Raw genomic sequence first — 26,848 nt, 5'->3', positions numbered from 1 at the left:
CGGTAGGATTGGCCTCTGGTATGCAACCTGGTAGTCCTACTACCTTGGGTGGGAAGGGTCCCTGTCACCTCACTGATCCTGTCGCACCATAAGATAGAATAAGGAACATAACCCAAATAGCTATTGTCAGTGAACTAGGTGAAGTGATAACTGAAGCAACCCAAACAGCAAAAGCATAAAGACTCTAAAATAAAGTAAGGTCCTATCAAGGTTTTATAAAAATAAATATACACTTTAAGCAAATGACTAACTAGAAAATGCAAACAAAAATCTACCCCTGTAAAAGAACACAGAAACGGCAGAACTTGTGGAGAATAGCACTGGGGCAATTGAAGCAGTGTCATTTGCAAGGATAAGTCTTTTCTCGAAAAAGGGGAAAAGGGGTTTAAAAGTCACAATGGGCTCATAAAGTAGACCTGGGGGGCAGAAACTCTTAATTGTACCTTGTTCTTTAACAGTGTCAAATTAGGCCTCTCTGTGCCGTTCTTACAGGTGAACCGGTTTTAAGATGTGGCATGTTGCTATGAGACAGATCTTTGAGTGCTTCAATGCAGCGTTCAAATTGGTGCAGTTCGAAGGGTCCATCAGGCTCGGGACAGCCGTGAAGTCTTTTCGAGACGATGTTACTGCTGATGCGAGTTGGCTCACGACATGATGGCTTCCCGTGGTTCGAGCCAATGTTCTAATCCAGTTGAGGTGAGGTCCTGTTGGTTCGATACAGTGCTCAAAGATGCAGCGCGTTCAAGGCATCCGAAGTGGTGACCAGATGTTCGATCTGAGGCAGTAGAAAACCAATGTGAAGGTTGCCATCAGTGGTTCGGCCAAGTGACAGGGCTTGATCCACAGCAGTTCATCCCTATGTACCCTGGGGATGGTTGGGGAACAGAGCTCTCCTCTGAATTACACCTGTCTTCACCTCTATGACAGAGGACTTTGGAAAGGACTGTACTCCTAGCCGGGATCAAGTGATGTCTTCTTACAGGCCTCCTGTAAGGGTCCAATCCCTGTTGCTGTAACAAGTTACCCTTGCCCACTTGGATCCTGCCTAGAAGGCCTTGTTACACAGGAAATGGAGGGGACAGGAAGGAAGGAGAGCCCCAAAGAAAAGCAAGATGGTGGCAGCCTTTCTCATGCCCACTTCCTTCTCTCTGGCTGCCCTAACTCCGCTTCCTACCAAATCCTGCACTTCAACAGTCCTTTAGATGCAGCCCTGCTTTGGGGCTGAACTGTATGAGAGTGCTGCTTTTCTATTTCTAAGGGGAGGCATTACCCTCCATCCTGTGAGGATCAAAGGAAGACCGCATCCTGCATATTGTCTCGGTGGGAGCGCTTCAGGCAGCAGGGCTGCCATGAATACACATTGATCTCACATATATGGGCTGGGGTGTCAGGGTTGACACTATATATCGAATTGGTGTAGCTTTAATAATTCTGGGTGCACATCAGTCACCCTACCATAACCAGTGTGAGAAACCTGACTCTAACCTCCCACCCACTTCCTCTGGATCTTTAATTCAGGTGGCCAGGGCAGGGCCATCGCTTTTGGAGCCCAACCTTGGGGGTGGACAAGCAAGGGAGGATCACCTGAGTGGAGGGTCACAAGGGATTGGGAGGAGGATACCCAAGGGCGATGCATGGTATTTCCTCAGGCTCAAAATACCCCAATCTACTCTCCCTCAGCCTTCATGGGTATCTCCAAACTCACCCCATCTCCCCCTCCCCATTGCCAACAAATATTGAGACGAGGAGGCAACTAAGATTAGTAAAGATTACCCATAGGAATAATATGGTGAAAATAAGGGCAACCTACCCTAGAAAGAACTCAAGTTGTCCCACTAATAGTCATCAGGGTTAGGCATTTAATAGTAACTATTCACACCTGACTCCACTTGACTGGTCTTTTCACTATAAAAGGTGTGGTCTTGCACAGATGGTAGAGTGAGCTGGCGGAACAGACAGGAGCAGAGAGGAGCAGGAGCTGTAGGCTGGAGGAGCAAGGCGTGTAGGGATGTTGGCCTGGCATGGATTAAGCGCTGCAGCATGGCAAGGGAGCCGTGCCACCAGGCAGCTGGAGAAAGGCATCCTGCACTCTGCCGGCCTGGTTCAGTAGAGTGCTCGTTCCCTAGGGGCCTATGCCAACCCCAAGAGTCTCTAAGGGGCAGGTGGTCAGACCCTGACCTCAACACTGCACATCCTGGAGGAACCGCCTTTCAATGTGACACTCCCCGGTGAGTTTCGTGAAGAATGTGAGAGAAACTCAGGAATGTGCGTTTGGAGGAGAGCGTATCGGGAGAAAGACACGGACAGTAAAAGCGGCATGGAATTGAAAGGAAAGTATAGAAAATCTGGAAGTGCAGCTGAAAGCAAGAGCGAAGCAGAACGTGTAAAGCTGACAGAACGGGGCAGAAAGTAAAGCAAAAGGCCGATCAGAGCAGAAAGCAAGCAAATGACTGTTCTGAGCAGAAAGTGAGTGAAAGTAAAGAGAAGCAACAGTGTGAGTGGGCACAATGGTGCGAGTGACCCATAACAGAAAAGAGGTTGCCAGGCAGCACAAGAAAAGTAAAGGAAAAGTACCAGGGGCACGATAAAAGGGAAAGCAACAGTGCACGTGTGCATGGTAGGGTGAAAGAAGAGGCATGATATGGAAATGACAGTGTAAAAAGGGTGCAAGCAACCCGGAAAGAAGGAAACAAGTGCAGGAGTGCCCAGAGAAATGAAAGAAGTGTCCAAAAGGCACATCAGGAAGGAATAAAGGACAGTGCAAGTGTGCATGACAAAGTGAAAGGATTACATGTAAGTGGTGCAGGAAGCACCTGAAGACAAAGTGCAAAGAAGGCAAGAGAAGGAAACCAAGAGGGGCAAAGGATCAGAATGGTCGCGCTGAGGAAAAGCAAAGAGCCTGGCGTTTTCGAAAGCCTCCGATTCTACCCCAGTAGAGAATTGTATGTAAGAAAAACTGTAGATATGCAAAAGGCACATCCTGACCAGATGTATTTTGTTTTGTTGATAGCTGGAAGAGGCCAGAGCTTGGGGGAACGGAACCATGAGAGGCCTACCAAAGAAATCAAAGTGCAACCTGATAAAGCTGACTTTGTGTTTAAAAGCTGGAAGGGGCCTGAGCTTGGGGAAGGGAACCCTTAGAGCAGGGATGTCATTTCACCAAAATGCCAAGGGTAGCGGAAGCGTCATCACACAACCCATGACCTCTGATAATATCACAGGAAGTGATGTCATTTGACCTCACCCCGAAGTGACATCACAGAAAGCGATGAAGACCACCTTTCACCACTTGACAAAATAGGAAGTAGCATCGCATTGCATTGTTCCTAATTACAATACGAAAAAAATATGGTTACAATATAATTGTAATGTGATATACATTTCATACAAGAATGGATCACCATATCTACGTTAATAGCAGTGTGTATAGGCCCATAATACCAAATTACTGTGAATGCAAACAGACGTCGAAGGCCAAATGATAATGTGTTATTATATCGCACTTATGCTTAAGCGCTTTATAGAACAAGTATTCATACAATATCACCCAACCTGTGTTGGTACTCATTTATCAACGTCACACATTCAAAAACTCAGGCAGTTAATTCTAGGGTGAGGGTATAGATCAAGAAGCTTACCCTATCACTTGTCTTATGCAAATGTAAACATTTGATTACAGATTTATTAAAGAGGCACATGTCATGTTCGTTACGACATGTGTCTTCTGCTTAGCAAATGAAATGGTTACCGTTTTATTTGCTTTCTACGCAAAGCTGATGGTTCAAGAAGTCTGCTAAAATTGTTACCAATCTCTGTTTTTGCTGTGAAATCACAGTAACAAAGGACTGAGATGTCTCGGTATTCTACCCCACACACTGTACCAGAGTCTCAGCTATTTAGGCTCTTTTTATAGTGTTTATTTCCATCTTCTTCAGTTGCTCACGAGAGGATAAATCTGCGACCTTTTACCATGTAACTGGTTACTCTCTTTATCATAGGTCGGATTGGGCCTACCTGTTTCAGTGGTGCCTGGGATGTGTGCCACTTTCTTCAGGGCCAGATTTACAGCACTGTAGTGTGCTGTTTCAAAATTGCTTGCAGCGTATACTTTTTTGTAATTAAGGTCCCCCACCTTTATTTTTTCTTTTTCCCAAATGTGTCGGTCCGGATGGACAGGACAGGTTTGGTTTGCTTCTAACTTGCTTCTCAAAGGACACCTTGGTTTTGACATTCCAAACAGAACCTTACGGTTATTCTGGCGGTGCAGGGACTCCTATCTCACTGGATGTCGGTCGGCAATCCTCAGAAGGATGAAAGGCTGAGTTGCCCTTTCCGGGATTCGAACCTGCAACCTGCGGATCACACACACATGGCAGAAGTGAGCGTTCAACCCTCCCAGCTATCTTACGGGCTACAGTAAAATGAGCAATTTGTGTCTGAATGTTCTCAAAGTCAGAAAGTAAATTACACTCACACTGCTTTGGGTGAGGTTGTTGACTTTTGGCTCGTCGGCCCACTGGGTAACAAAAAGTTAATGCTTCGGCCCCACATTCAAAAGGTTGGACAAGCCGTAGTGGATACCATTAAACAGGTAACTGAGATTTAACAGCAGGTCAGTTCATCTGCAGGTCTGGTACAAAGTTTGCCACATGTCAAGCCTGCATGGATCTAATTTTCATGCTTCACAGGTTGGCAAAAAACATACCATTGGCAGGGTTCATAACTGTGTATTTATGAATTTAGAGTAGTGCAGGGAAACCAGCGCACTCACACGGCATCCTGTACTCTGGGAACTCGTTACCTCAAACATGCAAACAAACATCCTGAACAGCATGCCATGGAGATCGGAAAGATAGACACATTACAACAAAGCATTAATTGAGGCAAAATGAAATCAAGGTCCGCTTAATGTGATATGGTTAAACATTTCTACACCGTACACAAGCTTTTATTACATTTTTTAAAAACTTTCTTTATTGGTGTTTCCATAATAACACTTAGATAGCACATCATTTATGAAGAGAAACTGTAGCATCCCCCCACCACCTCTTGAGCATCCCTTTACAGCGCATCAGGTTTCTTTCATATATATGGATATCCGGTTTAGTACAATACATCTACTGTCCCCCTGCTATTTGAATTCAACCATGTTATTCCAGGTTTTCTTGTATTTCATCCTGCCATTAAAGCATTTCATCACTCACGGGGTATACATCGCATCCAGGCTTATAATACTCCTATTTCAATACACATTTACAAGGGGGTATATGTTCTCATTGGGGGCATAATACAATTGGTGCAGGGGACCCCCCAGTGGGCAATAGGTTCTGCAGTTGTTCAGCATGGTAGAGTCTAAAGGTTCCCCAATCCAATAGTCCAGTGACTGGCTATTGCTTGGGAGAGTTGTTGCGCATCGTGTTTCTCTTGTCTCGCAGATACATAAAGTTCAGCCAGTTTTGAAAACATGGTGCTTTGTGCTTCCCCCCCCCCCAGTTTCTTGCGATTTATACATCTAGCAGTTATTGTTGACATCCCCAATCGTTTTTTTTTAAGCGAGAGTGCCCCATCCACCTCCCCAATTATTCATGTCTAACAACCACAGCCGCAGGGAGTAGTTTCTCTGGGATTTTAACATTTGAGACATGGCTTCTTCGATTTTTCTCCCATAGGGGCCTAATACGAGGCCAGAACCATGTAACATGATAGAAGTCGGCAGAATCCCAGTTGTTTCTTTTGCAGCAGGGGAGGGGTTGGTTTCTGGGAAAAAACAGTGCAGCCGGCTTGGTGTAAATACCTGAAATTAATTAGCCAGAGCCGTTTATTTAGGGACAGGTTACGTGTCTGTGTGCAAATTATTTTCCACTGCTCCTCATTTATCCATGTCCCCAGGGTTAGCTCCCACCTGCTTCTGAAGTTTTGGGCTTTCCCCTTCCTCTGTGGGCTGATCATTTTGTAAATAGCAGACACCAGTTACCGGGTGGACAGTGGGTTAATCACGTACTGTAGTATTGAGGAGGGGGCGGGGTGTGTGGGAAGTCTGGCCATTTAGTTTTAATCACCTCCCTGAAGCGGAAATAAACAACATAGTCACGGCCGTCCATTCGTCTCTGGATTTCAATAAATCCCATGTCAGAAACTGCCCATTGTCTACCAGGTCCCCCACGGTAGAGACTCCCAGTCTCTCAAAGTGTATCTGAAATGCCTTCTCATGTGTAATTGGAACCCCACAGACTTTAAACATCGGAAGAAGCGGGTAATAGCTAGGTCCTCTGTCCACCACCCGGCAAATTTGGTCCCAGGCTTTACATGTGGTTTCCATTGGTTGAATCTCAGCATGCGTCCCTTTCTCCCGGCTTCTCATAGCATTCCCTTTAAGTCATTTGGAAAGGAAATGGCTTTCGCTAGAAGTGCGTGCAGGATATCGGTCGTGGGGGACCACCACCCAGCAGAGTATTGAATTTGTGCAGCCAGAAAATATAAAAATAAGTCAGGATATTCCAGTCCACCTTGTTCGAAGGGTAGGGCGAGGATGTCCTAGGACACCCTTGCCTGTTTTCCTGCCCATACCAGTCGTATCATCATGGTCCTGAGTAGAGACCAGAAGCTGACAGGGGGCCAGATCGGCACATTGTTAAATACATATAGGAGTTTAGGAAGGAGCACCATTTTCGCCAGGGAGATGCAAGCAGCCTGGGAGATAAGTAGGAGGATCCACGCATCCACTCGATGCTCCAATAATTCAAGTGCCTTTACATAGCTTTCACTATATAGGTCTCCAGCAGATGGAGACAAATGGACACCCAGGTAGTGTATACCTTGGGGGTAGCATCAGAATTCCCTCCCTTTATCCAATTATCGGACGGTCGGGATCAGAAGTAGGAATTCCGATTTAGTCCATTTTATTCTTAGCCCCGAGAGTTCCCTGAACTTACTTAGTTCTTCTATCAAAGGGAGTAGGTTCTTCCCGGGCTTTTTCACAAATAGTACTATATCTTCCGTGTATAGGGAAATAATGGAAAGGTGTGACTGTATTTTTATGCCCCAACGGGCGCGATATTCTTGTATATGGCATGCCAAAGGTTCAACTGCAAGGGCAAACTGGATTGATGACAGAGGGCATCCCTGTCGTGTGCCTGTCGATGGGTAAATGTATTAAGAGGTCATCCCGTTAGTGTACACGGCCACTTGGGGGGCAGTGTACAGCAATCGGACTCAACATATGAATGTGAGGCCGAACTCGGATCGGCGGAGGACCTTAACAATAAGGGCCAGTCCACTGAGTCGAAGGCCTTCTCCACGTCCAGTGCAGCCACTGCCTTTGGAATGTCCGGGTTGACATTGTGCAGAAGTGTGAATAGTCTTGTTAGGTTATTTTGGGTGGGCTGTCCGGATATGAACGCTGTCTGATCCGGGACCACCAGTGCCTGCATGTAGAAGTCGACCCGTGAGTATCTTTGCTAGGATTTTATTGTCCTTGTTGATTAGGGACAGTGATCTATACGAGGTGCATTTTTTATGGTCTTTGTCTGGTTTGAGCAGCACCATTACCAGTGCGTTTCTGGTGGACTCAGGGAGGACTCCTGTGGCTATGGCACTCTCGTACACATCTCGTAGATGCGGCAGCAGGAGGTCTATGTAGGCCTTGTAAAATTTGGCCGTTATCCCGTCTAGGCCAGGGGCTTTTCCGATTGGGAGGGAGAGGACTGCGCTACGGATTTGCTCATCCATGAGGGGTGCGTTCAGGCGCTCTACCTGGGTCGGGTCTAGCCATCCCAGAGCAATCTTATATGGGTATTGTGCTATGGTATCGTGTCCGACGTCTAGCTGGAACGGGTACAGGCGGTCATAGAATGCTCAGAAGATTTTGTTGATGGCTTGTAGGTCCCTATTAAGGTCTCAGTCCGGGCCCTCTATCACTTATGTGCATCAGTTGGTGTTCCCGCTTGATGGCCCAGGAGAGTGTCCTTCTAGGTCGTCTCCTTCGCCATTTCTGATGGCCGCTATAGGGTCTCAGAGAAACTTTTCTTCATTTGCTAGTGATTCCAGCTCTTTCCTTTTCTGAAACAGCCTATAAACATAGTGTTGGTGAGTCGTGGAGTCCTTGTTGTATCTCCAACTTTTTAATGCTGCTCTCAATTGTGAGCATGGAATTGCGTAGTGATTTTAGAACCCCCCCTTCCTTCAATATGCAGCACCCCTAATGTATAACTTAAAGGCCTCCCAGACCATCCCCAGTGCAGGGACTGAGACCACATTAGTTTGCAAGTAAGATTGTTTGTCCTGCCCAATGCCTTTGCGGAATGCCCCATCCTCCATTGCACCTGCTCTAAATCTCCACCGTATTTGTTTCGGTGGTGTTGTCGGTCCTGTGATAATTAGCACTGGGAAGTGGTCCGAGAAGGTTCAAGGGAGCATAATGGCCCCAATGACTTCTCTGCCCAGGCATTGTCACCATAACCTAATCAATTCTGGAGGAGCTACCATGTAAGGAGTACTCCCCAACGGTGGGGTGTTCCCTACGCCATGCATTGTGTAGTCCATGATACTGCACAATGGCGGACCATGTCTGAGCTGCTCATGCTAGGGTATGTTGAGCTGTGGATGATCTATCTAAATCCAGAGTAACGGCCATGTTAGTCGCCTGCCCATACGATGTTGTAGTCTGGAAATGTATGGCTATGATTAGCGCATCGTTGGAAGAATTCTGGCTAGTCTGTGCTTGGGGTGTATATGTTCACGAGAAGGAGTTTTAACCCAGATATCTCCCCTGCTAGTAGGATAGACCGCCCTTCTCCATTTGTTCATGCAGTTAAAATTCTAAGGATCGGTGTACATACGTGGCCACCCCCTGCTAATGTATGGTATATGAGGAGCTGTATGTTTGTACACCTCAACCCACCATACTGGGAAGGGTCCCCTCCCGCGATAGATGTGTTTCCAGCAAATATTGGATGCTTACGCAGTGGTTCTTGACATAATTTGATATCAAACAGGTTTTTTTCTCGTTGGTGATCCCTTGTATATTCCATGATATCACATATATTACGCTATTCAGTGTCCCCTTGGGGTTAGGTACCGCCATCTTGCGACCAGCATTAAGGGTTTTCAGAGCCTATAGTGCCCTGTTGACTTAAGTGTAGCCAGGCAGAGAACCCGGTGATTATCTTGTGTGGTGAGTAACAGTGCCTTCTTTTATGCGCTGTGCTCAGCTCCCTCCCCCCACCCGTCTTACAAACCCTGTTACATGAATACATTCTATACCAGAACCGAACAATTACTACCCCTCAACAATGCCAAAAAAAAACTACTGGGTCCCCCAATCCCTCCCCCACCCAAACATCCTGCATCAACTAGAACCCAAACAGTATCTGCAGTGTCTGCAAAAAGCGAGGAGCTGTAGGCGGCTATGTAGCTCCTAGCGGTAAAGGCTGTATTTGATTGATTTGCGTCCTTGAGCATCTTGCGCAGAACTCATCTCCAGTGGTACACAAGCTTTTAGGCACAAGGATTTTGTCAAGTGACCGAGGACACCAAGATGGAATGTCCTCTGATGATTGTAACAGACTACGGCAGAAAAAAACATGCTATAACTGCAACTTGCGAAATGCTAAATACAGAGTCCATAATTGATGCTAATTCTACTCTAAATGCTTTTTAGAAGTTTTTGTCTGCATTGTGAATTTGAATTTGAGGTGTATAAGAACAGACTAAATCAGTGACTCACCCCCTGAAGTGTGTCTGAAATAAACCTTTAATTAATTTTTTTATGTGTTTTTTCTGTACAAAAGTACCTTTTAAGGAGTCTAGCAATTATTGTATAGAATACCATAAAGACAAATTATTTATTATTTCTATTCTTTCTTATTTAGGGTCACTGCTCAAAGTGCAACCCCCTGTTTTTTCTTAAGAGTGCTAAACACGAAAACCCGGCACTCCAGAAACAAAGAGCCACATGGCGCTGGCCACAGCTCAGGAGCTTCCATTTAAGGGGTAGCAAGGGAGACCACAAGGGTAGCAAGGGACGTCCCTGCCTAAGAGGCCCAACCAAGCTACTGACATTGGTTTCCTTTCTCCAGCATGGGGTCTGGCATGGATTCACATGGTCATGAATATTCCCCGTCGTCAGGCCGGGAATCCTCGGTAAAGAAAAAATCAGTATCCGTTTTGTTTCTGATCTCTTTCTTAGTAGTAACCAATCACTGATCTCTAGGTCATACTGCCCACAGCCAATGACTGCCCTCTACCTAAGCCCCTCCCCTGGCAGCCATCGTCAGATTTTTACCGCACTTTCAAGTGTTGGGAGTTCTCGTGTTTTAGCTCTCGAGCTTTTACTGCGTTTTTGTGCTTTTTCAGGAGATTTTTCTCATTTTTTCGGTTAATCGAGCCTCGAGCTCCACCGTTTCTACTTCCAATAATGGGGACCAGTTTCGGAATTCTTCTACGCCCCTCAAGGGTGAAGTTTTTGTCGAGTTACGCTTCTTGGAGGATTCCAGAAGATCTGTGGCCTACCTCAACGGACATGGCCCAGGACAAGGGAAGCTCGACACCCGGATCCAAGTTGTTCAGGAGCTGCCCAGGATGCGGATTGCAAAATGTTTTCAAAGAGGACAAGCATTCGAGATGTCTCTACTGCCTTCATGAGGACAAGACGCACGTGGAGAAGGACTGTGCGTTCTGCAAGAACCTGTCAGAACGGACCAAGCAAGATCGTCGTTCCCGCCTCACCGCCTGGCTGGAGAAGGGCACAGCAGGTGAGAAGGCGAAGAAAAAGTCTGAGCGGTCTTCTAAGTCCTGTGAGGGTGCCCCGGCGACGGGGGCCCAACAGAAGGCCAAGCACCGCAAGTCCGCGGGCACCGGGAGCGCCGAAAGGTCGGGCTCATCGGCTGCCAGGCAGGGCGCGACTTCCCCGGCATGATCAACCACGAGCCAGCACTCTGGTTCGGGGAAGAGGAAGTCCGAGAACCTGGCTAAGCTTCTGGAGAGGCCCCGGTCGATCTCAAAGGGAGCCGAGGGGGAGCGAGGCGATGACCCTCCCCCCCCAAAGCGAAGGCCCAGGACGCACCTAAGGTGGTAAGGGCCTTGATCCACCCGGCAAAGGCCTCTATCGAGGTTGTCACAGCGGCCCTGGCGAAGCCGGCAGAGGCTACGCCAGTGGAGGCGGCCTCGGGGCCCAGAGTTTCCCTGCGGAGGGAATCCTCTTTCCAGACCATCGTTAAGACCTCCGTGAAGACCCTGGCGGAAAAAGAGGGCTGGGACCGGTGGCCATTACGGACTCGGATTCAGCCTCCGAGGAGGATCCGGTGGAAGCCGTGAAAGGCCTCAACGAGAGGTTCATAGGCCTCAACGAGCAGTTAGAGAAGGTTCGATCCCAGGGGACGGTTCCCGCTGATGTGATCGAAGATAGCGACGATGAGGGCCCAGTGGAGCAGCCATCCCGTCCGTCACAGCCATTACCCGAGCCCCAGGATAGCTCGGTGGCCATTTTGTTGGTGATCCAATCCTTATGTACTGAGATAAGGACGAGGTTACCACGGACCCCGACAGAGGATCCAGAACCAGGCCCGTCGGGAAGCCCTCCGAACAAGCGGAGGAGAGCCCACCCCGCTCTGCCCTTCGTGCATGCGAGGCCTGTGGACCCCCCATCCTCCTGCCGGACCCTCGGGAGAATACGCGCTGGATACGGGGACGGACGACGACGGCAGCGATGACACAATGGACATCCCGTCATCACCCCCCCTCGGGCCTCTCCGCCCGACTAAATTGGCTCTTTTCACGCCATGATAGCCAGGGCATCCGAGCTCTTCCAGCTCTGCCCTGAGGAACAGAAAAAGCAAGGTTTTCTTTACCAACGACGAGAGGCCAAGAGAAAGACGGTCCTCACGGTGCCGTTGCTCAACGACATCTGGGACGAGGGGCTGGCTGTCCTCAAGAACCCTTCCATGACAATCGCCAAGAGGGACAGGTACGAGAAGAAGTACCGGGTCCCCTTGTGAATAAGGGCCCAGCCCACGCCGGACTCTGTCGTCTCGGCAGCGGCCAAGAAGAAAGCAGCGGGTGCGGCGGCTTCAGCTTCCACTTCCCCGCCGGACAGCGAGGGCAAGAAGTTGGACTCCATGGGACGACGAGTCGTCATGTCGGCGGCGACGACGATTAAGGCGGTCAATGCCTTAGCGATTGTGGCCCGTTACGACAGGGAGCTTTGGTTCAAGATATCTCCTCTGCTAGACTTCCTACCGACGACAAGAGGGCGGAGGCCCTACAGATTCTGCAGGAAGGAGAGGTGGCGTCGGATCACGCCATAACGGTGGCAGCGGACATTACCGATACTGGATTTCGCCAACTGGGCAACAGGGTTTGCCTCAGACGACGAGGATGGCTCAAGGCGACGGACTTTCGCCAGGACGTCCAGACCAGAGTGTTGGACATGCCGTTCGACGTCAAGAACCTTTTTGGAAAGACGGTGGATGAGTCCCTCCAGGCCATCAAGACAGACACGGAAACACCCGTGCCCTAGGAGTCCTTCAGCAAAGGTGGCCCTTTCGGAACTCTGGAGGCAGACAGGGAGACTCCAAGGGATCCAGCGGCAGCTCTTCTACTTACCCCCAGGCGGTCCGCTCCTCGTCCCAGGAGGCCTACAGAGGCCGCGGCAAGCAAGGAGGGTCTCGCCGCCGTCGGCAAGGATGCCAAGGAGGCAAGGCCTCTTCCAAGCAGGACTGAACCGGCCGTAGCATCGGGCCCCCACGAAGCACCCCAGTGGGAGGCCGGCTGACGAAGTTCGTCAGCGTGTGGGAGTCCATCTCCACTGACCGTTGGGTGCTGGACACCCTGGCCCGCGGACACTCGCTGGAATTTCAAAAGAAGTGTCCTCACATTCCTCCCATGGCCAGGAAGGAGAATCACGTCCCTCAACTGCTGTTGGAGGTAAGGGCGATGCTCAAGAAGGGTGCCATCAAGCTCATCCCCAAGAGGCTCCGGAGCTCTGGAGTATACTCAAGATACTTCCTCGTCAGAAAGAAGACAAGCAGTTGGCGCCCTATCCTGGACCTGCGTCGGTTGAACAAGTACTTCAAGGCACAGAAATTCAGGATGGTCACCCTCCAGCACGTGCTGGGACAGCTGGAGGAGGGCGACTTCCTATCGTCACTGGACATGGAGGATGCTTACTTCCACATCCCCATTCTAAAAGGACACAGAAAGTTCCTTAGATTCGTAGTCCAGGGGCGTCACTACCAATTCAGAGCCCTGCCGTTCGGATGAAAGTTGGCACCCAGGGTGTTCACCAAGTGCCTCGCACCTGTGGCGGCTTGGCTGCACCTGCAAGGGATCCACGTCTACCCCTACCTGGACGACTGGCTAATCCGTGCAAGGTTAAGAGAACTCGCCGTCGAACACACAGCGAGGACCGTCCGCCTGCTCACGGAGCTGGGATTCGCCATCAACTACCCCAAAACCCATCTGCTCCCGTCGCAGTTGGCACTGTTTCTGGGAGCGAAGCTCGATACAGTGAAGCGACTGGCATCTTCGTCGGAAGAAAGGAAGAAGGGCATTTTGGGCAAGGTGCAGCGCCTGTTAGCCACGGATGTGGCCAGAGTGAGGTCCATCAAGTCCCTCCTCGGGATGATGTTCTCATGCATCTACCTTGTGCCCCTTTGCAGACTTCGGATGCGTCCGCTACAAGAGTTCCTCGACGCCCGCTGGATTCAAGTAGCGGGCAGCTTCGAAGACAGGATCCCGCTCGACGAGGAGTTCCATCGGGCGATTCTATGGTGGGGTGCCCGAGCGCACCTCGTGGCAGGCATGGACTTTCAGGCCCCGGCGTATCAGGAGACGGTAACGACGGATGCCTCCCTGGAGGGATGGGGGGGGCCCACACCGGAGATCTCCATGCAAGAGGCCTCTGGCTCCCGGAGGAGAGGTCTCTTCACATCAACATCCTGGAGCTACAAGCCGTGTTCTGGGCGCTCAAATCATTCCTTCCATCCCTCAAGGACAAAGTGGTGAGGATCTTCACCGACCACACCACCACGATGTTCTACATCTGGAAGCAGGGAGGCACCAGATCCCCAGCCATATCCAAGGAGGCCCAGGATCTGTGGCACTGGGCCGTCGCCCAGGGGATGTTTCTGGTTCCCCTCCACCTGGCAGGAATAAAAAACACCATCGCCGACTCACTCAGTAGGGAGCTGCGCTCGTGCCACGAGTGGGAGCAACGCCAGGACCAGGTGGATCGGCTCTTTCAACGGTGGGGCAAACCCCAGATTGACTTGTTCACGACGGCGACGAACTCCAAGTGCAGAGGTTCGCCAGCAGGTTCGCACAAGCGAGGAGCATGGGCGATGCTTTCTCGTTCCCTTGGGACGGCCTGTTCCTGTACGCGTTCCCTCCATTGCCGTTGCTGCTCCGTCTCATCAACCAGCTCAAGAGGTCCAGGTGCAGGGTGATCCTCGTCGCACTGGCGTGGCCGAGACAGATCTGGTTCCCGGACCTTCTGGACTTGTCAGCGTCCCCACCTATCAAGCTGGCGACGGACGCGGATCTTCTCTCCAGAGAAGGAGGCGCCATTCTCCATCACGACCCGGAGTTGCTAAACTTGCAGGCTTGGCTCCTGCAGCGCTAGAGTTTGGAGGATATGATATCCCGGCTGACTGCAGAGAGGTTCTTGCAAAAGCCAGGGCGTCCTCAACTCTCAAATGCTATGGACATAAGTGGAAGAGGTTCTCTCTCTGGTGCCATGCACAGAAGATTAACCCTCTACGGATTACGGCCCCTCAGGTATTGCCGTATCTACTGTCGCTGGCCAAAGCTGGACTGGCTCACGCCTCCTTCAAGATACATCTGGCTGCCATTTCCCGATACACCAGAACTCGTCGCCTGGTGAAGGAATTTATGAAGGGACTATTCCGATCGTTCCTGCCGGTGAAGGCCCCTGCCTTGGGGGTGGGAGCTCAACGTGGTGCTGACCAGGCTCATGGGGGCCCCTTTTGAGCCCATGCATTCGGCGCCGTTGAAATTCCTGTCGTGGAAGACAGCATTCCTTGTGGCCATCACCTCCACACGATGAGTGGGAGAGATCCAGGCCCTATCTTGCAAGCCTCCACACTTGACTTTTCACGACACAAGGGTGGTGCTGAGGATGCACCCCTCCTTTATGCCCAAGGTGCCGTCGGACTTCCACCTCAATGAGCCCGTGGTGTTACCAGTTTTCTTCCCGTCGCCTTTGTCTCCGGCCGAGAGGACTTTGCACTCGTTGGATGTGGCTAGAGCGCTGAAGTTCTACGTGGACCGCACAAAGTGTTTTCGGAAGACATCACAGCTGTTTGTGAACTTTGGACCTGTGAATCAAGGGAAGGCTCTCTCAAAGGCTTCCATTTCCAGATGGCTCTCTGGCTGCATCATACACTGTCACCGGTTGGCAAACCGACTGCTGCCCGGCCGTCTGAGAGCCCATTCGACCAGAGCGATCGCTGCTACCACGGCTTTCCTGTCTGGTGTGCCCCTGCTGGATATCTGCAGGGCTGCTACGTGGAGGTCGATGCACACCTTCACAAGATTCTACTGCGTTGATCGGGACTCCAGGGAGGAGTCCATGGTCGGCCAAGCAGTGCTGCGCAACCTGTTCGCTTAAGGTGAGCCTGGTGAGGAGGTAAGAGATGCTTAATTTTGAGTTGTTGTATTGCTTAATGTTGAGCCTGTTGCCACCTCCCGTGGTTGTGCATGTGTATACTGCTATGTATTGTATATGTATATTCATGAGCATGTGAATCCATGCCAGACCCCATGCTGGAGAAGGAACAAGTTACTTACCTGTAACTGCTGTTCTCCAGCATGGGTCTGGCATGGATTCACATGCAAACCCTCCCTCCTTCCCCTCTGCGGCTCTTCACTTGGTCATACTGCCACTTTACGTGCTACCAAATCTGAGGATAGCTGCCAGGGGAGGGGCTTAGGTAGAGGGCAGTCATTGGCTGTGGGCAGTATGACCCAGAGATCAGTGATTGGTTACTACTAAGAAAGACAGATCAGAAACGAAACTGATACTGATTTTTTCTTTGCCGAGGATTCTCAGCCTGACGACTGGGAATATTCATGAGCATGTGAATCCATGCCAGACCCATGCTGGAGAACAACAGGTACAGGTAAGTAAGTTGTTCCTTATAGTGTTGAAGAGATGGAAGTGTGGTGAAGGTCACCCCAAGAAGCTTCAAGAGGAACTGTTACATTTTTTTGTGGCATATTGAAACTTGAATAAGTTGAAGCTTGGGGAAGGGAACCCCAAGGAACTCAAAGATATTTGAAATAACTATAAGGGCCCTGTGGAGAAGGTCTTATGAAGATGAGCCCTTTTGGATTGAGCCCATTTTTGATTGGTCGTTTGTGACATTGACCAAATTGCACCTGGTGAGAAGACCACCTGAAGCCAACTTTGGTTTCTCACTTGTAGTTGAACCACTATGTTTTCCTTTTTAAAAGACTTTGTATCACATTTTTGTTAAGAGTGAGGGCAAGCATAGATTTAGACACAGACAGACTTTTAATTTGGACTATTATACAACGACAGCCATTAGAAACATCAGTTAAGGGAACTATCCCTTTAGAGTTGGGGCCAGTCAGGCATTACACCAACCCAGGATCCTTAATAAATAAAGGTTTTAAAATGAATACTTTGAGAAAGGTAGATGCTGCAGTTGTCAGGGGACTGCTGCAACAAGGGTACATGCATGCACTATGGTTTTGGCATGGAGCTTTATGAAAGGAGATTCTGATTAGCAGACTCCCCTTTCAGAAACAGAATTACACACATCATATTGTTTTAATAAAAATCAAAAGCTAGGCCTTTTGCACACTCTCCAGATGGCATTCTGTCACATTATCCTTCAAATTTGACATTTTGATACAGCCAATTATTTGCTGACCAGCATAGAAGTACAAATCTGAGTCTCATGGCTGTAAATATTACTGATGTTTCGGCTGCATAATGTACCATCAGGGCGCCTAATGGCTCTAAATGTCAGCAAGTCTGATAACTGTAAACCATGTTCCCTATAGCCTGTACGGCTATACCTTTGAAAGTCTAATGAATGCATTGTTTTCCCTCAATTCCAATATTGCCCATTGATCGCCAACTCTTAATGATGTATTTGCATTATGTTCATAGACCTGGGCTGAGGATTCTTCATAATCAATCTAGTGTAACAAATATAATCCAAGACTTTAAAACACAATGGGCCTCATCACGACCCTGGCGGAAAGGGGTTTGCGGCAGCGTTAGCTGCGCCAACCCCTTTCCGCCAATTACGAGGTCCCTTTCCGCCATGGCGGTTTTTACACCTGCTTTTAGCAGGTGTAAAGAACCATGGCGGTAAGGGACCATGGAGTTAATTACGCCACCGTAATTTACGGTGGCGTAATTAACGCCTTCCCCACTCCCATTATGCCCTATGGGGCAAAAATGGGAATGGGGAAGGGTAAATGGGGATAGGGGATTTACCGCCCCGCCAAGGTCGGAATGGGGCGGTAAATCCCCTTACCGCCATGGCGTAAACGTAGTTTGCGCCATGGCGGTAAAGTCACGGCCCTGGCGGTAACTTACCGCCAGGGTCGTGATGAGGCCCAATGAATTTAAAAACCAAGGTGGACTCCTCTTCAGGAGTAAATTATCTGAAGCATTAGGCAAAACGTATAGACATAGGACAAAGCAATAAATGCTCACTTTTCAGACTAGTAATATGCAGTTGTTTTGTTCAGAAAATAGTGCTCGTTTTTCCGTACCCTATAGAACATTTGGAACCCAAAAATGAGATCTTCAAATTTGCATGTCTAAAATAAGGTGTTTCGAAACTACTCAACATTCCTAGACTATCAAAAATTGATGCCTAACAGATGTGACAAGGCCAGTACACTCCAGACGGGGAGAGGTAGACCTACCACAACATATTTCAGAGTCAGTCTTGGCCCCAAGAGGCTAGGCAGCTGGCGGGGGTGATTCAACCCTTACACCTTCCCTATTTGCCTGTCTGCAAATGTGCTGCACCTGTGCCATGCTCTGTACCAAAGATGCCTGCCAGGTCGTTTCTGTTAATTACAGAGACAACGACCAGGAAAGAGAGCCATGTCCCCGTGTCTCAATGACCAAGAAATATCACGGCCGGCATGAGCAGTGGATGGGGGAAGACACAATCCAGGGTGACCACTGCAGGTGCAGAAATCTGACTGTCCGCTGCACTAAGCTGCACTAAGAAATCTGGGACCACAGCAGGAAACAATTTGTGGCTGTGTGGTGCTCTGCACTGCACACGCCAGCCCTGATCCACCCAAGCGGGTGGTCCTTAAGAAGCAGCCTATGGATCACCAGGCACTCAAGGTGTGTGGGGGGGGGACTTTCACATATCTTAAACTGCCTCCTTGGCAGCAATGGGCATGTGGTGCACCGAGTGAAAGAAGGAGGGTAGGAGTTGCGGGCAGAGAAGGAATGGAAGGGGGAGTAGTGAGTTGTAGTGAGAATGCAAGGTAAGTTGAAAGGATGGAGAGAGAGAGAGAGCGAGATATATATATATATATATATATATATATATATATCTGGGGGTCCAAGTTAGTGCAAGGTACTTCCCTACTCCTTGTGAAGGCATCATGAAGCAAGACAGACAACAGATTCAAAGTAAACAAACACTTTATTTATTGACTCAAATGTCAAGCTAGTTGAAGCCCTAACTTTCCCTATGCTAAGGTGGGATTTCCCTACCTGGACGAAACTAAGGAAAGTTTGAGTCAGAGAGTTCAACTTCAGTCTGTCTGTGTCCAAAACCTATCCATCTCCTTAAAACTCAAGCTAAACAATGTGTAGGGATGTCAGTAATAAAGAAATGGTGATCAAAACAAAGTTCTGAGCTTCTTCCAGCTCCTAGCATCCTTTTCAGCTTCCCTTCCCCAAGTTCAGACAGTTCCATGTGAGTCTCAGGGTTACCTTTCTCAAGTTCAAAACAGTTCCACAAGTCCTTGGGGTTCCCTTGCCCAAGTTCAAGGCAACACAGTTCCACAGAAAAGGGCCTTGGGGGCTGTGTCCTTAAGATAGCATTGAAGTTCATGAGGTCTCAGGGTTTCCTTCACCAAGACTTCGACTTGCCAACTTAGATGTGGTTTCAGTCTTTCAATGTTCAAAACAAATCCAAATCAACTTAATACTCCTTCTGAATAGGCTTAACAATTCAATCAGCTTCCTTCTTAATGATTTGCTGAAACAGTGTTTTTGATTTTCACACTTGAGGTTTCCCTGGTCTAGACGCAGTTGTCAGAGCACATGGTCCACCCATCACAGGTCGTGCAACCAGGAACCTTGGGCTCTTTGCCCTACAATGGTTCTTCTGTATTTGCCCCAGAGTGACGGTTCACCCTCACTTGGCTTCTCTTTGTTAGCCTCTTGACTTTTACACAATGTTTTGCATATCCTGGACCAGTCTTTGGCCTTGCCACACTGTGGTCATGCAAAAAGTTCACTTTGTGGTAATTTTACTCCTTTACCATCTTGCGACCATGCTCTTACAATCTTCCACTCTGGCTCTCTTGCCTCTTACTTTGCTTCAAACTGAAAATATCTTCATGCCTCTTACATTGCTTTCACACAGGCAATGCTTGTACTTTATATTCATTTGTCATCTAGTTGTAACTTTGCTCAGAACGGTTGCATTTAGTTCGGTATTCAATATTTGCTTTGCCACTTAATTTTCACCAAACCTGCGGTCTAGGGTTCATTTTTTATTAACATGCTGTGTTCTTCGTTCGGCATTCACCTTGCGTTCCCACAGCCTCCAGGCGCTCCCCAGTTCGATTGACTCTCTCTCCCTTCACTCACCGCTCCTCGGTGTTCACTCTGGGCAGCTGTGCTCTTCGCTTTCAGCTTCGCCCACTGGTTTTCCTTTAACCGCGAGTCCTGCTTGCACTTTTGAGGCTCTTCTGCCCTCGCCGGCATCTCCCCTTCGCTTCTTCGGACTCTGGTGGCTGCTTTGGTTTCTTTACTTCATCCGCAGCTCCGGCTGCGTTGTTCTGACCACAGAGGCTCACCAATTTGTGGTTTTCTTATGTATGACCTGCCTGCTCCTGGGTTTCACAGTTCCCTAGGGTCATCTGCCAGTCGCCTGGCCTCCTACAACCACGCCCGCCACCTATCAATCAAGACTCCCTGCTGGTCTGAGTGTTGCTGGTTTCCTCCATTCTTATACACCTGCAACCACTTGGCAGATTGCAGGTGTGAGTTCCCAGTTGGCATTGCCTGACTGCAATTACAGTAGAACTTGGGACTTGCTTGACCTTCACAATATTCTACAGGTATCTTCCTCAGCTCAGTACTAGAGTGGCGAAATGACTGATTAGTGTTCACTACTCCTAGTCGCCTCTTCCTCGTCCCAGTACTGTCATAGGTTGAATGAGGGAAATTGATGGGAGTCGTTTTACCATAGCCCAAAAAGGGCAGAGTTAGGGTTAGGTTGATTTTCATAAGGGAAAAAGGATACCATGTCTCGTGTGTTTCTTCACCCTTTTCCTACTGCTACTATATTTGTATTGCCTCCTGGTCAGTAGGACAGGGGTAACAATACCCCATAACTGCTTCTAGGATTGAGGATTCTTCCTGAAATTGGAATGAGGGATGCTGTGACATGCCAGCCTCAATGTCTACGATAACTTTTACCAAAAAAGGATACAAGTAGAATACTTAAAGGATACACAAAGGATCCGGGTCTTCCTTCTATATACGCCAGAGTGAAGAATCAATTGAAAGGATGAATAACTATGCACAGCCTCCAATCTGTTACAAGAAAACAAATGGTAAATACCAGGACTTCCCCTTTGGTTACATTTAATCTCCACTATGTTTTGCCCTAACCTTAAATGATTAGATGACTTGGTGATGTGAAGAACCGTGAAGTCCCAGATGAATCCAACCACAAAGGAAAACAACGGCAAGGAAGGGAAGTTTAGTAAGAAGCTAAACCTGAACGGAATGAGGGCCGTACTAGTGTCGGGTTGGTGCACTCTGGATAGCGTTCGTTAGTTCAATGCACAAAACATAATCCTGAATTCTCCAACATGATGAGCTTTTAAGGTTTTCACTGAAGTGCAGGACATTATTCACCCTGAAAGTCTTAAGCAAGTCCAAAAGTAAATATTCTCTGAGGAATTCACCATCAAGGAAAACTCACCCCGCCTGGGATGAAGTGTTACATCACACAATTGAATTGGAAAACAAACAGCAACTAATAGCACTTCTGTACTTCCAGAAGTATTGTGGATTCAAATACTTTAAATGGTATAAGTCTTGTACCTTTGTATTCAATGTCCGTCCGTAGCAGCAAAGACACAGCCCCTCGGGAGCCGCAGTAGAAACAGCCCCTGGGGAGCCGAAGTAGTAACAGCCCCTGGCTATGGGAGCCGCCGCGTAGAACGACCTGCAGCTTGGAGGTCAACGCGGAAGTCAGTGAAGCTGAAGACCTCTCGCGTAAGAATGCCGCAGATGTGAACCAGCTTATGAATTAACCTGGAAGCTACGTGGCCGGCAGGGAAGCTGCCGCGGAAAATAACGTATGCTGGAAATGCACGCAACCAGCTGGAAAGCTGTAGCATGGAACACCGTACTTCGTAGATGAAAGCCGTCGGATGGAAAGACTCAGGAAGATCCAAGAGTGAAACGAGGCATCCAGAATGGCTGAAACATAAGGGCAGCAGTTCTAGCGTGACCGAACTGCCCGCGAAGTAAACTTCAATCAGAAGCACTGAGCGTTCTGAGGAAAGGACCTAAATACATGTCACAACACGTGACTGGTCCCGTGATCAACACAGAATCAGTATCGTTTGGCCGGAAGTTTGGAGAACAGTCTCCATTTATTCTAAAACAGTTTGGATGCCGTTCCAAAAGCGTATGGATTCCGCCCCACAGGTGAGTGCATGACATGCTGCTTCTTGCCTAAAGGCAACTCATCCCCAATCTCCAAGGACCCTCAACCCAGGTGATCCTCCCTCGCTTCTCGACCACCAGGGTCAGGATACAGAAGTGATGGCCTTTCCCTGGTTACCTGAGCAGAGGACCCAAGGGGAGTAGATGCAAGGACGCCTTCAGGTTTCTCGCATCCTTTAGAACACTGACAACTGGACGGATTACGGACAGCTAGCAAATCCGGGAGTTAAAACAGCCGGATAATTAGGGAGACCTCTATAGTGAAAGACCCGCTCATTGAGAGTAGGGGTTAGCATTCGGTAGAATTAACCTTGGGTTACGTATTCATGTTTTAGGGAGGGGATCCCAAGGGAGACCAGAGAGTTGGGGACGGCCCTTGGGCTATACAAAAACTCTTTAGCCATTTTTGAAACTTTTTGTGCCGTCTGTGACACAAACCTGAGAGGTACTTGCATGTCGAATCGTGGTTTCGTACTGACTAGCTCTGATGGTGACTGTAGGATACAAACATAAAGTGGAGAATATTTTTATTTAATGCAAATAGCTTATTGGAGTGCAATGATGAGTACCAAACATGTTGTAAAAGGTATGGTTTACAGTGCTTCACATAACTCTATCCTAGAGGTTATAACCATCAGCATGCATTTGAAAAGTGTAAAGCTTTCTTGCACTACATATGGTTTGAAATAATCGGAAGTGCCACTGATGACCCACAGATTGTGCTTCTTGAACATTAGCTGTCGAATTCATGAAGGAAATACACCTTTTCAATTGTTCATACTGTAATTCAACTTTAAGTCATACTGAGAGCACCTTCTGGATAAACAATGGACCCTCTTCAACATTTGAATGACATACAAAAAACTAGCTTAATATTGTGAAAGTTCACAGTAGCAAGCTAAAAATAAGACTCGAACTAGAGTTGGACCCTTTAAATGAGGGTAATTTGAGAGTTGCAAATGTTGAGACAAAACATTTTGTGGCAGGGGTCTGATATATTAATGGGTTAACCAAAGTGAATAGGAAAAAACATTAGGTCAGTGTACGGTAACATTTTACCCGAAGGTATTCACCGGTGCAGAAAAAATCAATTGTCAATCCCACGACTAGAGGAGTGGGCTGGGTTTGCAATTACTATGCATCGTCACAGATATGCTCAACACATAAACTCCCATGGACCATTTAATTTTTATTAACAGATTGCAAACAGGCTTATAGGGCTGTCCCTCTCCAACTCATCTTGGGATAGCAGGTCCCTTTCTAAACCAGATATCCCTACTCCTTAGGTAGTGCGTACTGGTTTATTGACCCCTATTCTCTAAATGTTGTCTGGTCTGGTGGTGATGGCCTAAAGGCAAATGCCTTATCCATGCAAATCCCTCATGGACTTTCTAGGTTTGACCCTCTCTACTTCCCTGTTTAGTTCGAGAAATCAGGGAGGTCCCTTCCAGGCCCTCAAGTCTCCTCCTTCCATGCCCATTCCTCTTCCTATGCACAGGAGGCTAGCTCAGGGGCAACATGTTTGTCTTGGAAGCAAGACAAAGCGGAGCAACATAGGTTTGAAACCTGGTCCCACGCTTACATGTTTGTCTCTAGTATGAAGTAACCTATACAATTTCATTTTGTTTGTATGTCTGTCACTCTCCTATTCATCCTCCTCTCCGCCCTACTACTCCACGCACGGTCTCTCCTCTCTATCACTTACACTTCCTTGTCTATCCCTCCGATGTTCCTCTCTGTACTACCCTATCTTCACCCTCCTAGTTTACTTCCTTCTACTCTTTCTCAAACTACTACTCGCCTCACTCCACTACTACTCCCTCCTCTGCACCCCTACTATTCTGCCATCCATGCCACTACTACTCTCACCTCCACATTGCTACTACTCCCACCTCCACACCGCTACTACTTCACCACACCTTCTCTTCAGTCACCCTCATTTCATTCTTCCAGTCACTAACTCCCTACTCTCTTACTACCACTTTCACACCTTTCATGCACAAGCACCTCACAATACTGCTTTCCATCCCCAACCACTACCACGCCTTTTCAACTAGCACCTTCAGTCATTTTCACCATCCTTCCTTCATCTGATATCTTGGTCTTCCACCCCCTCCTTCTCTCACCTTACCCAAACAACCAACAGCTTCCTGTTTCCTGTTCCTGGCTTTATCCTTCCCTTCCTTCTCCCACTGGTCCTTACCTGCTGGTTCCCATGGCCATAATTGTCTATTTTTCACCACCTGGTAAGGGTTACAAAATGGTAAATGCATAAAAAGGGGGGTAAGCTCCAACTCTTTGTGCTTTGACATGCCGGCTTCCAGCAATGGTGTCCCTCATGGAACAGTGACCAGGTTTGTGTTATGGAGCTGCTCCGCCACCACACCATACGTAAACGGATTGTGTAATGGGTGCATGCTAGGGAACCGTGTTGTGGCTGTGCTACACTTACAGGAGTTTGCATCTGTGGGTGGTGTGGTGTTGCTGCCATACCACACTGCAGCGCTCACTTCAATGCTGGTAGGATTCTGCTGGCTGGAGGCTTCTCGTGAAGGCTCCTGTGTGTTTCCTTGTCTCAGGTGTTCTGCCAGTGCATTTGAATCACATTGTTTTCTGTTATAATAAGAAATAGACTGGCCAGCATTTTTGTCAAGAGGAATGGAGTGATTAAAAGTCGTACGGTTCACACACATATAAGTAGTTGGAGAGGGGACAGAAACTGTAGCCTCCCTACTGCCACCTTCCTGCTCTAGGGTAGGAATGGCTTTGGGTTCCACCCTTGTAGACTTCTCTCTTCAGGCTGAGAGGGGTCATCATCTCCTTTTGACCAACTGAGTCTACTTCTTTTAAATTGTGCAGGTAGTTTGCAGCATTCTCAAAAGTACAGTAAATCTGCACACTTTTATTTGGCAAAGTACTTCAGGTTTCCTACCCAAGATCCTAATGTCCAGTTTTACTCTTTGGATCCACCTGTTCCTTCTGTTGGATTGTGGTGTTTGTTTTTGAGCTAGCCCCCTCAGCCCTGATTGGATGTTCACCAATGCTTTTGTTCTTGCTCCTCTCTCAGGACAATGTTCATAAAATTCCACCTCTGCTCAGCTATGCTTCTCCTGGTAAATTGGTCGTGACTTGTACAGCCTCTCCGCAATAGGTTGACCCTGCTCCCTTCCACTGGGGTTTTCAAGAAGCCCTAACCTACATCACTTGACTGCTGCCGGGGACAAACGATTTCTGAAAGTGACTGCTTAATTTAGAAGCCGGTTGTTCACAGGCCTCATATGTTTTCTAAGAAATGTCCTGCTGGTGCCATTTCGGTGGATAATCCTGTCATTTCTTTTCACCATATTTTCTACATCACTCCAACACACATGTTGGGTTTGAAGTTCAAAGAGCAAATTGATGAATAGAGTACCTGGCATACGTTTTCAAATGGACATTTGATGGCTGTTCTTCATAATGGATGTTCCTGGCTATGCATGCATGGCTGTAAATGGCATATGAAGACACACATGGGCAAATGACGACTGTAGTCGTTAAGAGGAAGCTTCACCTGACAAAGTACATTTTTGTTTATTGTATTGATTTGCACTTGAGAAGCCTCACAAGAATCATGCATTAAGAAGCAGCTGAAAAAGGTGAACAGTTGAGGGTACTCAATAATTCCAAATAAATTATTTGCTTTTCTCACCTAGCAAGAGTCTAATATTGTGCATCCAGGTGTTGAGTAGGTAAGTGAAAGCTGGGTAAAAAACGCACTCAGAGGTTTTAAAAACCACTTCTGTGTGTATAGTACTGTATTGAATCTCCACATACCTGTGTGTGTAAGTCTCAAGAATCATATCTTTAATACAATGCAAGATGTCTGACCTTGCTCTTGATGTTAAAATATATAGAGATTAGCATGGCTCACATTGCTTTGATGTTTTCAATTTAGAGAAGTTTTTTGAAATGAAGAAAGGACAATGCAAAGATGCTCTTGAAATTTATAAGCGATTTCTCACAAGAATGACCAGAGTATCTGAATTCCTTAAAGTTGCAGAGGTAAGTTATTCTATTGTGCATTTGCTTTCACATTGAGTACATGACTGGTGTTGGGGGAGATATGGTTCGATTGAAAAAAGTTAGGATTTTACCTAACATCTACTTGGCTATGGAATATATATCTTTTATTGATTACAGTGGGCAGTGTACTGCATATAATCAATGGGTTTAATATAATGGATGGCTTAACAGTGCACTTATCGGCTATTAAGGCTGAAAACCTCTTAACCACACATTTTTATTCATGTAAGTGGATATTACAGCAGCACCAATTATGGTGATCATATTATTAAATTATGGACATATAACTCTAATGGGCTTCCAGATAACTATTTTATTTGATAGGATTTCAATTGCTGGTTGGATGTCTTGATGTAAGTTATTAAACCATCAGAAGCTAGGCATTGGAGTAGCTGTCGCTTTTCACTTAATTTCTGGATCCATTGTACAATGATCCATATGTGTTTTATGAATGCTTAAAGCTCTAATGGCATTGTGGGAGTTACCATGGGAAAGGTACCCTAACCATAGTCTGCTAGAAATCAGAAGAAAAATTATAAAAACCTCTATGATGTAATTGGGTGATTACATGATGGGAGAGGTACATTGTTTTACCTAAAAAGTAAAACCCTTGTTCCTGCCCCCTCTATTCATCATATGCCCCTAGTCGGCATTTTATGAATTTATTTTATTTACTTTACTAACTCTGGGTCAGCATTTATTTTTTCTCCCACATGCCTTCAAATCTGACTGTGGACCACTAACTTGGGCGGCAGTCACCTACCACACAATTCAGCACTCTGGCACGAGCTTGAATGCTTCAATAGAGCCTTAGGCCTTAATTAAGGTGTCATCTCAAGGTAT

At 47.6% G+C, this 26,848-nt stretch overlaps 1 protein-coding gene across 1 annotated transcript in view; it reads left to right on the top strand.

Annotated features, from left to right (window-relative positions):
- Nucleotides 1-26,848, top strand: part of SNAP91 (synaptosome associated protein 91) — a 1,173,930-nt gene that overhangs the window by 478,686 nt on the left and 668,396 nt on the right. Inside the window, exon 8 of the mRNA XM_069606330.1 lies at nt 25,878-25,984. Coding sequence (XP_069462431.1) covers nt 25,878-25,984 — 107 coding nt within the window. The remainder of the gene's footprint in view (nt 1-25,877; nt 25,985-26,848) is intronic.

Source organism: Ambystoma mexicanum, chromosome 4p (assembly GCF_040938575.1).
Source record: "Ambystoma mexicanum isolate Mex_15411 chromosome 4p, UKY_AmexF1_1, whole genome shotgun sequence".
NCBI lineage: Eukaryota > Metazoa > Chordata > Amphibia > Caudata > Ambystomatidae > Ambystoma > Ambystoma mexicanum.
Note: the sequence above shows the minus strand (reverse complement) of the source record. Positions and strands in the feature narration are given on the sequence as shown.